The sequence below is a fragment of the Sinocyclocheilus rhinocerous genome, unplaced genomic scaffold (assembly GCF_001515625.1).
Source record: "Sinocyclocheilus rhinocerous isolate Xijiao unplaced genomic scaffold, SAMN03320098_v1.1 scaffold2284, whole genome shotgun sequence".
NCBI classification, from domain to species: Eukaryota; Metazoa; Chordata; class Actinopteri; order Cypriniformes; family Cyprinidae; genus Sinocyclocheilus; species Sinocyclocheilus rhinocerous.
The window spans coordinates 11,476-23,403 of record NW_015651520.1 but is presented as its reverse complement, the minus strand read 5'-3'; the positions used below and the strand labels follow the sequence as shown (position 1 = coordinate 23,403).

Below are 11,928 nucleotides of genomic sequence, written 5' to 3'. Positions count from 1 at the left end.
ATTTTTTTCTCTATAATATATATATATATATATATATATATATATATATATATAGCTTTCAATTAACAGAAATCATTTTACTAGTTTTAGTTTAACAGTAATGACGCCGCTTCACATTTCTGCTGCCAAATACTCCAAAAACTGTAACCTGTAAAATGAGTCTGAATTATTTTTTTGTAGTAATCAACATTATATCACAAACGCAGTTGATTGAGCTCAACTTTTATTGAATGTGGAATATTCCTGTAAGGCTAACTCAAGCTTGACATAGTTTCAGCTGCCTTGAATGAGCACTAAACAGTTACATAATCGAGTCCTTTCAGGGTTTGAAATGTATCTAATTCGGAATATCACAAAGGTAAGTCATCGCACCGACGTGTGAACCCGAGCGGCTAATTATGAGACAGCATTGTTTCTAGACACAGTCTATATCACAGCACACAAACAAGCAGAAGGAAGTCTTGGGTGGCTGCGCTCCAGCTCTGTTAGCTTGTAAGCTCCACAGACCGCGGCCCCAGCTTTTGCCTGCCTCAAGTCCAGCTGCTCACTCTACTCCGAGCCAAGAGACAAATTAAACCGCCCCAGCTGAAGCCTTCGTTTGGACGGACCTCTAAGTTGGCATCTGGATAGACTTAGACATGATTATCCCCATTCACCTAAATGCCCTTGCAACTCCCTCAGAAATAAACTACAAACGACAAACACATTTTGTACTTTCGGGCGCAACTAGACTTGGTCTGATATCATTAATAATTTGTTATTTCCGTGCTCATGAGTGCAGAAAAATGAACTTTAAACTTTGAGGAAGAGACAAAAATCAGACAAAGCCGGTGTTCAAAACAAAGCAGTCCACTTCACGCCACCTTTGTGCCACGGGTCTTACTGTTCCCATGACAACAAATCCCAACACCCAATGATTTCTCATCTGTATGACCAGTGATCCGGTCTCTAAATTTGCACTGTTCAATAAAACACAATATACATTTGCCCCTAATTTCCCATCAAAACCATTCCCATCAAGCAAGAAAAGGAATCGCAGCAGACTCAAAAGGTCATTTATCTCTGGTGGATGGAGGTAGATTAGCCAAACAGAGCAGCTCCTGTTTAAAACAAACTGCAAAATGGACCAACGGACAATCCGCCCTTGGGCTCTCGCTGTAGAAAGAGAGCTTAAAAATCAGATTGTGTGGGTGAATGAGAGGAACAGATACAGACGCTGAGAGAAAGTCATTTAGAGGATCCACTGAGAACTAATGGATCACATATCAGACAGCAAAAGTGATTGACTGCAAATGAGTCAAGCTGAAACAACAAACTGCCACCTTAACTTTCCATCCTGTCAGTGATATATGTATATTTATGTTCACCATCATAACACTGTTAAAAGTAGTTTAAAACAACTGGAATAGCCTTTAAACCGAATCAGAATAATTGGAAATAATGCTAGTCTACTTAAAGAAAAAAAAAACATGTAAATTATATTTTATTTATTTGAAATTTATTTGAAAAATTAGAAGCAAAACCTATTAAAACAGATTCAATCCTTACTGACAATGTGTGTTATTGTTAGGGATTGTGATTGTAACATCCAAGATGGAAAATATTCAGCAGAAACAGACCCGATAAAGGATTCTGAAAGGTTAAAGAAAGAAAAATTGTTTGTTTACAAGTGAAACAAACAATCCTAAAACCCCTTAAAACATCAAAAAAAGAAAAAAAATTGAGGTTTTGGGAAAGTGCCTCAATGCCATATACTGTATGAGCTTATAATAAACAAATCTGATATTTATTTAAGAATGGACTGTATTACAATATGTGCAATTAAAAAGATATACTGCAATCACTGATTAAATAAATAGGGAGAACAGCTGCATGTAAATTGGACCCCATAAACATCAGTTGCCATGAGACTAACGTGCCATGATGTGCTCTCATCAATAATTTACTAATCAAAAGGTTAATAGGAAATATTATGTGCCAAACTTTTGTAAATATTCAACAAATTTCTAGTTATTCCAGCCTTGATTCATAAACCACCTCTAGAAAGCTTACCACACAATATTCAATAACACTTTCCATTAAGTCTGCAAACATAATGGATTCAAAAATGTTCATAAAAATGTTAACCAAAGATTTTAAAATGTACCTATTCGTGCTTAAGAAAGAGTATAGACATGCAATATGGCTTTAATCATGTTTTAAGTCACTCTTTCAATGTATAAATAGGTATTATAATGTTGTTTGTTATTAATAAGAATATGTGATTAAAAGATGCATTTTAAGAATGCATTCAAAATACCATTGCAATGCATTATTCATACAGACTTTATAAAAAGTGTTACTCTGAATTCTTCTCCATGCTCATAGATCTTCGGCCACAAAGTCACACATGTCCTGCCAGCTTCCTATCTGGAGACACTGGGCAAGATGCTGTCCATGGATGCTGTGGTGGGTACCATTACACAGTATCATCCCTATACTCGACTCTGCTGGGAGGAGCTGAAATGTGCATGTCGATGAAAATAAAGCCTATTTTGTGGTATTGCGATCTGGCCAAGAGTTGAGATTGTATAGGAAGCATCTCTACGCCTTGATTAAGATGGCAGGCAATAAAGATAGCATGCGATATAAGAGAAAAACAACAAAGAGCATCGTTCAAAGGAAGTCATGCAGAGATTTAAAAAAAAATGTTTCAAATTTGCAAACCATGAACACAAACATGTCATTTCTTACCTTGATCCTTTGCAAGCTAGGGAGCTCCTCTATAAGAGATTCATCTTTGTTGTATTCACTTCAGCTGACTGTCTATTTCGGAAGAACTGTCAGTTTCAGCCATAAATGTGTCATCTGTGTGAAATACAGTTAGTTTTATCATAATATCCATATAAAACGAGGGAGTTACTTGCCGGATAGCGTTATTTCTTTCTGCCGACAACGTCGATTAATTCATTTTTCGGAAAGAAATGCACACTGACGAAAGGATTATGCCATATTGCAGGAATATTATATATCTCCATGTTATTGAAAGCCCTTGACAGCAGCGTACACTCCAGTGATGATACTAAATATTTTGCCGTGTATTTTCATCTGTCCGTTCTGTGTTTTTTGGCGAGGAGAGATGATGGGTGTGCGAATAAAGGCATAGGGAGGCAGGTTTTCTTTAGTACGGAGACTCGGAGGGCTCAAACGGAGGTTCGCTTATTAGCCGCAAGAGGACGCAGTTTATATCTCGCTATGCAATCATGTACTGTTTTGTTTTGGTATTTCTGGTTTTAAACATTTAATTATCATTTACTTTTATGTTAGCATTTTTTTTGTCCTAATAGCAGCTCTTTTCCAATTATTATGCAGTTTGAGTTTCACACGAGCAGGATTGAGCGCGAGAGAAACAAACATCCATCGTGGTCCATTCTTTGGCCAAATGTTTGTTCACTGCAGTTCAGTCAACAATGAAATGCACGTTACTGCTGTCGCGAATGGCAGGCGACGCTCAATGTAGATTCATGTTTCTTAAAGGGTTACCTTATTTTTTTAAATTTTCTATATAAATATATAGCATCAAGCAGCAGCCGTGACAAGCGATGCACCAGCTAAACAAGCGATGCTTGAAAGCCATGCAACAGTGTCGCGTCCTTTGGCGCCATCTGGTGGATGTTTGAAGCTGTCACCTGATCGCTGATGCTTGTACAATACTGCATTTAATAAATCACGAATAACCTTCAGCGAAATAATGCATATCATTGTCTACATTGGCAGTTCCCCTTGTATGATATGTTTTTTTTCTTCCCATTTTTATTTTGATTTGCTTTAAACAGCAAAAACAAACCTTTTTTTTTTTTTGTTGCAAAAATTGATTTATAAATTCTGTATATGTAAACACGTGAAAACTTGCCTCACGACTTTGATAACAAATACTGTTATCCTGTTATGTTCCAGAATAAGAAGACATATTTTACCCACTTTCCTGCAAAACCGAAAATGAGTAAATAAATAAATAAAGATTATGTAATAAATGTATACTGCAGAAAACAAAATACATAATCAAATTGAGAAATTCTATTTTAATTTTCTTTCAATTTATTCATTTACATTATGCATGTTTCTTCTTTTATTTACATATTTATTTCCATCACTTCTTTTTAATAAATTGTTTTCGTTCAGAAAAGATGCACTATCAAAAGTGACAGTTAAGAATTTTACATTGTTAAAAACAAGATTACCCAACACAATCTGATGTCCCAGGACTATAAAATTATTTTCCTGAATAGAGTGAATATTGAATGCATAAACCAAAGTTATCATTACCATTAAAGGCCACAGTGCAACTGCAGAACCCACATGAAATGACTGTTTTAATAGAAACGTTCTATTTGTCAAAGAATACTGATAAAATATCATGCATCAATTGTTTTCCACATTGATAGTAAGAAATGTTTCTTGAGCACCAAATCAGCATTTTAGAATGATTTCTGATGAATAAGGTATACTGCTGAAAACGATTAGGAATATATTACATTTTGAAATGCATTCAATAAACCACAAAAACATTTCACAATATTACTTTGTACTGTATTTTTGATTATATTAAATGCAGCCTTGGTGATAATAAGAGACTTATTTCAAAAACATTTAAAAGGTAGTGCATTTCATCATGCAATATGGTAATGAGGGGTGATCAGTTTACTCCTATTGGCTGAAGGATCATGGACTTGCATTTCCATGCCTCCATTAGAATAATTAGTCATTTGATAACCTAGTGTTTGAGTTATGCTGTGATGATACTGGCAACTATAAAAACAAAAATTCATGCATCGAACTGTTTTTCACATTTCTTTTTATTTCTTCAAGGACAATTAGGAAGTCTAGAGGATCCACTTGTACACATCAAAACAATGGAATCACCACATTAACATATTTAACAATAACTGAAACAGGAGAAATGGTTAAGAGGTCATCTTTACCGCACAACTCCTGAACCACTAAACCACAAGACAGCCAATCCAGGTCCTGGAAGCTCCACAATAATAAGACTTAAAGCAGCCTCGCAGTGTGATCCATCAGATCCAAATTGGAATGTTTTAAAATAAACACTTATCCATGTAACAAAAAACTAAACAAAAAAAAGCATCTCTCCACAGTTCCAGTGCAAGAAAACAGATGATCTTAGTCACTAGACTGGAAATGATTCACAAGACCATAGTGCTTTACAGATGGAGTATGTGATTTGATTGACCATTAATATAAACAATATCAACAGACATTTAACAGAAGTTGATTTTGGACATTCAGGAGTTAGTAAAATCATGTTTAGTATGTACCTCCACTTCACAAAAACATTATAGATAGTAAAGTATTTCAGTAGAGCTTAAAGAAGGCCAACTGATCTTACAATTAATGATGAAATATATTAATGATCTTGTACCGGCAGGGATTGTAGGTGGGGGGAGTGAATGTACAGCGCTCTCTCCCACCTTCAATACCACGACTGAGGTGCCCTTGAGCAAGGCATAGAACCCCCAACTGCTCCCCGGGCGCCGCAGCATAAATGGCTGCCCACTGCTCCGGGTGTGTTCACGGTGTGTGTGTTCACTGCTGTGTGTGTGCACTTTGGATGGGATAAATGCATAGCACTAATTCCGAGTATGGGTCACCATACTTGGCCACATGTCACTTCACTCACAAGTTTGATTGTGGCTATAAACAGTGGTTCAGACCGAGTAGATAACCTTAGTGGAGAGAAAACACCATATTTAATTATACAAGAATGAAAATGAGGCTGTGAGGGATGAATGGGCTGTACCTTTAAATATTCAGCCGATGCAACACTGAAAATACATCTTCCTAAAACATTTCAAGAGGACAAAAACCCTGGTTGTGAAAATGAGATCTTAATATCCAGTCAAATCTACAGCCTCATATCTGTTTAAATATAGCATCTCATGTCTGTGGCCAATTAAAGTCCACCTCACACTGTTTGCAGTGCTGTTCTGCTATGAACTTGCTTTTAGATGATCGTTTTCAGGATTAACTGATGTGAACAGCAAAGAACTTATTACATATTGTTCAGAGTTTACAGTTACTTATAGAAACTTGCTTCCACCATGGGTTTAAAAAAATATTTAATACAAAAAACAAAAAACAAATAAATTCTCACACAATTTGGATTCACAATTATATCTCACAATTCTGATCTTAATATCCAGTCAAATCTACAGCCTCATATCTGTTTAAATATAGCATCTCATGTCTGTGGCCAATTAAAGTCCACCTCACACTGTTTGCAGTGCTGTTCTGCTATGAACTTGCTTTTAGATGATCGTTTTCAGGATTAACTGATGTGAACAGCAAAGAACTTATTACATATTGTTCAGAGTTTACAGTTACTTATAGAAACTTGCTTCCACCATGGGTTTAAAAAAATATTTAATACAAAAAACAAAAACCAAATAAATTCTCACACAATTTGGATTCACAATTATATCTCACAATTCTGACTTTTTTTCTTGCAGTTATCAGAACAAAAGTCACAATTGCTACATATAAAATCAGAATTGCAAGATGTAAACTTGCAATTGGAAGAAAAAAGGTCAAAATTGTGAGATAAATGGTCACAATTACCTTTCATCAAGAATTGCGAGATGTAAGCTCACAGTTTTGAGAAAAAAGGTAAACAATTTGAGTTTCACAATTCTGAATTTTGTCGAAATTACTTTAACTTTCTTTTAAACCCATGGAGGAAACAAGCTTCCACCACAGTGTCCTGGGAGATAAAGACCACTTCTTGCTTCTCAAAAAAATAAAATAAAATAAAAAATAAAAATAAAAATGTACAAGACAACTAGGAAATACGGAATGGCAAACACCCTCATGCTTCACAAAAAACAAACTGCTTTTAATATGTACACACATCAGATTATTATATCCTCTCATTTTTAACCAACCAGGACTAAAGAGAGCCCTACAAAGTGAGGGTCTACACTGGTAGAAATACAATTGGAGATGACTGGTATTTTTATTTTTTTTAACATCATAGTTTTGGTATAACTGTTTTCTCAAAGATAGCATTTACTTGAATTCAGTAGCTACATAAAAGAACACAACACGTGAGAGTGAGATCAGGTCAAGCACACCGGATACACCAGGTGTCATCACGCAAATACAAGAACATTCTTGCATACAGCGAACAAGAGAATACTTCACGATTTACACCCATTCAATGCAAAGAACCACACTAATGCAATTTATCACTTTTCTTGTACTGTACAGAACCATCACAGCGAACTATATATTGGAGTTTGAGATGATTACAAACAGACCCCAACACTGGGTCTATGGACAGTCTGTTCTGTCACCATATGCAGGATCATGGTTTATATTATTAGGCTATTTTAATAAATAAAATACCTTTTGATTAAAAAAAAAAAAGAACAATTCTATCATTTAAATGTGGTATTATGACATCATGGAGGTATGGCCAAAAACATTAAGTGATATTTTCATTTTCAGAATTATGAGATGCCAAACTAAGTGTGAAAGTCGTCAAAGATCTGCCTTTGACATCATCATGCACTCTTTTAAGACAAATTGGTGCACACAGAATATTTCAATCTTCAGAAAATGATGGTTAAAAACAGACACAAAGGAAAATACATTTAAATAATTTACTATGTATTTACACCTCCTGTTTGCACCAGCAACACAGCATCTTTGATCTGTAGGTTGTGTAGTCATCTAATCTCCCATTTTTACTTTCGATGTCTAAATAGAGAGAGAGAAAAAAAAACAATGTTAATGATTATACAGGTCCAAAAAAAAAACACAGACACACACACAATCTGATGTACAAAAATATTTGAATAAACTGAATATTGAATGCATAAACCAAAGTTATCATTACCATTAAAGGCCACAGTGCAACTGCAGAACCCACATGAAATGACTGTTTAAATATGAGCTGCTCTTGTGTGGCGGAATAATCTCAATCTGAATTCAAGCATGCATGTCAGATCAATTTACAGAGTGTGACTTGAAATGGTGATAAAATATTCATTTTCCAGAGGGTGGTTATAAGTAGCTAGATGGATATTAATGACAAATAATTTAAAAGATCATTCTGCTGGAAGTCAGATGGGGAAGAATATGCTTAATGACAACACGGTTAGGTAAACTAAAGGCCTGTTCACACAAATAATGAAATGAAGAAGTGAAACAAAAGGCTGATTCAGACAGAGCAAAATAAAAAAAAAAACACATTCTGGCCATTCATTTGCTTAAATGCAAGATACAATCCATCTGACAATACAGATTTTACTCTCTGCAAAATACAAACCATCCGATGACACTGACAACATCATATACAAACAATGGGTTTAATGACAATAATACTGCTGTACTTTGTATAGTACAGTGCTGTTGGAAGAAAATTTAAGGGGGAAAAAAAGGCCAACAGAAACTAATTGATTCTTGTTTGCAATATCCACAACAAATATTCACTCTTGGCATGAAAAAGGCCTTAAGACTAAGATGACAATGACATTTGAGTTTCCTTATTTATTATTTGGGTAATAAATAAAGGCCACTCATGAAGGCCTAATGCTTTTAAAAAATAAAATAAGTTCATAAATTCATTGAAAAAATATTCATAATTAAAAACAACAATTTACTATAGTACAGTAGCACCTCAAAGATTTCAAAATGTTTTAAATAACTGAAAACCTGAAAAGTCTTACACTTTAATATTCTCTGCTGTCACTAGAAATCAATTGACTAAGTCTGATAAGGTCATGCTAACAATTCATGATTTGCTGCTGAAAGTGAACCACACGTAATAAAACTTGTTTACATTATATTAATGTGTCTGGCAGATGCTTTTATCTTAAATGTATTCAAAGTAAACATTTTCAAAACATACATTCAGTTTTTGACCACAACAGCTCATATTCAATAATGCCAGGGTAGACGAAATATATATAAACATCGATTTTAGAAAACGACTTGCCTGCAAGATGGCTACGATCACTCCAAACAGTCCAATGGCACTGCCGAAAATTTCAACAATGAGGATCTTGACAAAGAGGCTGGCATTCTGAGCATCAGCGAGGGCAGCTCCACTACCCACAATGCCAACACAGATGCCACAGAAGAGGTTTGAAAAGCCAACAGTGAGTCCAGCACCAAACATGGAGTAGCCTGAAAAAACAGAACCAATGTATCATCCAGTCGCTTAACAGAGGCAAAGGAAAATATTTCAAGTAAGATGACAAGTGATTTAGAAGCACAATTTACCTGCTTGGTAGTTCTTTGCCCCAATAGTCTCTGGAGTTGTACCAGAGAAGTTCTAAATGACAGGAAATGAAAAAAAAAAAAAAAAGTTTTACAACTTCTATTTTTGGTTGCATTACTATGTAATGCAGAATGTAAATGTTGAAAAAAGCTCAAGAAAAAACATCTGTTCTTAACACACAAGTATACTAAAATCTCTTTAACATAAGACTCACTCGAAAAACCAAAGCGTTCAAAGAAATGGGTCAATCAGTTTTAACTTACCTCTGCCAAATTGCTAATGACAATTGCCATGATGATCCCATAAATGGCAACAGCTTCACAAAAGATAATGCTAGAAAAAAATAAAAATAAAATTCAATGAACTGTCACCAAGTGCCACTGTGAGCTAAAAAAAAAAACCTTACACAAGCAAATAAAACCAGACAGTTACTAGACAGATGGAATCGTATACAAAAACAACTCTTTTTGTTTTCATATCAGACAAAAGCAACATGAATAAATTCAAAAACATATTTCAGTGACTGTTGCCTAAAATTAGACTTCATTTTAAGTTCAGCGTTTTTTAATAGACAATTGCAGGACAACTGTGTGTTAACTGGTGTTAAGATACCAAAATGAAAATATGACAAATACAAATGATATTTTATATGTACCGTAGGCCTATATAAGCAAAATCTGAACCCCGATTGTCTCTATATGGTAGCAAAAAAAGGACACATTTGCATAAATAAATAAAAAACACTTTAAAACATTAAGTAAACTGCAAATACCTGACAAGATTTTTGGTCTTGATTCTAGGGGCTTTGACTCCACCACCAATGATGCTGGATCCAGTGATATAAATCCCCCTGCAGAATCACATACTTGTAATTTACTGTTTGTTTATTACATTTCAAATCTTTAAGTAAAAATAATACAAAAGAAACATGCAATATTCATTTTGGTGATTGAGCTATTGATAGAAATACAGAGTTGAATGCCTTTACTTATGGAGCTCTTTTAAACAGTGCAGAAGAGGATATGGAAAACTGCACTACAACATGTCAAAATTTCAACTTCTGTAAGACACAAAAAAAGAGGAAATAGACAGCCTTACCATGCAGCTCCAACAACAGACAGAGAGATGGCCAGGCCAATTCCAAGATTAGCCCACATAAATGGAGAAGTCTCTGTTAAAAACCTGCAACAGAAAAGGTTAGGTTATCTAGACTTCATTAGGATCATTTCATTCATCTCAAGTCTTAAATTAGGTCTTGTGGATATCAGAAATGTCACTGTAGTGAACAAAACAAGTCCTACATTAAGGTTTCAAAAGCTGGTCTTACTGAACACATACCATGCTACATCAAATCGAAATCCAAGGTCAAAAATAGTATAGCAAATACCTGTGAAGAAAGAAAAAGAAATGACTAGATTAGTACTGTTTAAGGTTAACCAGAAATTTAAAAGTGACAGAATTTTCATCTAAACCTAAAAACCCCCTGAAAGTTTACATTCGAGGAAAAAAAAAAAGTGGCATAATCTGAATAAACGGCATAATATGGATAGAACTTTTCTGCAAAATCATAGAAGTATTTGTGAAAGCTCACAGTCATGTGAGAGCTATCTTCCTCATTTGGTCATGAACCCTGTTCAACTACCCTATAACTACTATATAAAAAAAACACACTGCCTTCATATTGAATTGAACTTTGCTGCTCTCCTATGCGATTACAGCCAACGTGTGGAGAAACAGGTGAAAATACAGATAACGTTACCAGAGAAACATTTCAACTACAGCTAACACAATAAAAAACGTTCTCGTCAGAGCAGGTGTATGTCTAACTCACATTGACAGCCTTAAGAATTATTGGTACTATCTCCATAGCTCGACTTTCAACTGTTTACTCCAATGTTTTACGAAAACAGCGTTCAATACAATTAAAACGACATTTAAATTAATGTTTGGCGTAGTCGTGCTAGTTTATGACAGCTAACGTCAGTTAAGGCAAGCCAAAAATGGCTATCCGGCCAAAGAGACATGAGGAACAGTAAAGAATTAGAAAGATAACTATGTACGAATCAAGTCAACATGACTCTATTAAGATGCGTGTTATTAATGTCCATATGGCAGCTGGTCTCATTAGCACTCACCGACGATCAGGATGGTCGACCAGAAGGCCAAAGTGACCCCGGTGTATAAAATTGCGTGCCCGTTCATAATCCACTCGACCAACAGCGCCAGTTTTGCTATCTAAAGGTTTTCCCGCGAATAGACCTAAAGCTACAGTGATGTTATTTTCTGTTAGATGATTGTATTTTGCAGAGAAATGGATTCCTGTGAGCCCTTCGAAGCGGCGAAGGCTGGAAATCCTGCATCCATCAGAGGGGAAGGAGTCATCAGCTGATCATGTGACGAGCTCGAGCTGTGCACGTGACTCAAGACGTCACGCTTCCACCAGGAGGGAACATTTAATGTAAAAGTCCGTGAAAGTGATTTTGATTTCCTTCAGTGATCTGAAGCGCTGATCTCCGATCAGGTCATATATTAGTTTCTCTTTGGTTTTGTAAAACGTTTTGGTCGATATCTAATTAAAAAACCAAGGAAGTATAATTTAAACACACACACACACACACACACACACACACACACACATATATATA

At 35.3% G+C, this 11,928-nt stretch overlaps 2 protein-coding genes across 2 annotated transcripts in view; both read right to left on the bottom strand.

Annotated features, from left to right (window-relative positions):
- LOC107713046 (beta-1,4-galactosyltransferase 2-like) overlaps positions 1–3,162 on the bottom strand; it is a 92,003-nt gene extending 88,841 nt beyond the window's left edge. The window contains exon 1 of the mRNA XM_016518465.1: positions 2,734–3,162. The gene's annotated coding sequence lies outside the window, so the exon portion shown is untranslated. The remainder of the gene's footprint in view (positions 1–2,733) is intronic.
- Positions 3,163–6,692: 3,530 nt separating this feature from the next.
- LOC107713045 (V-type proton ATPase 21 kDa proteolipid subunit) lies at positions 6,693–11,711 on the bottom strand. Its single transcript, XM_016518463.1, has 8 exons — positions 11,419–11,711; positions 10,622–10,670; positions 10,382–10,465; positions 10,056–10,133; positions 9,547–9,616; positions 9,286–9,337; positions 8,999–9,189; positions 6,693–7,758 (listed from the first exon to the last, which is right to left on the bottom strand). Exons 1-8 carry the CDS (start codon positions 11,483–11,485, stop codon positions 7,732–7,734), a joined length of 618 nt encoding a protein of 205 aa, XP_016373949.1. The 5' UTR covers positions 11,486–11,711; the 3' UTR covers positions 6,693–7,731.
- Between the last annotated feature and the right edge of the window lie 217 nt (positions 11,712–11,928).

What these genes read in the sequence shown, in the direction of transcription:
- LOC107713045 (XM_016518463.1), bottom strand. Translation starts at nt 11,485, where the DNA reads ATGAACGGGCACGCAATTTTATACACCGGGGTCACTTTGGCCTTCTGG. An exon ending in AAGACCAAAAATCTTGTCAG is followed by an intron (nt 9,617 to 10,055) that starts GTATTTGCAGTT and finishes ATTTTTTTCTAG; the next exon opens with CATTATCTTTTGTGAAGCTG. An exon ending in GGCAAAGAACTACCAAGCAG is followed by an intron (nt 9,190 to 9,285) that starts GTAAATTGTGCT and finishes CTGTTTTTTCAG; the next exon opens with GCTACTCCATGTTTGGTGCT.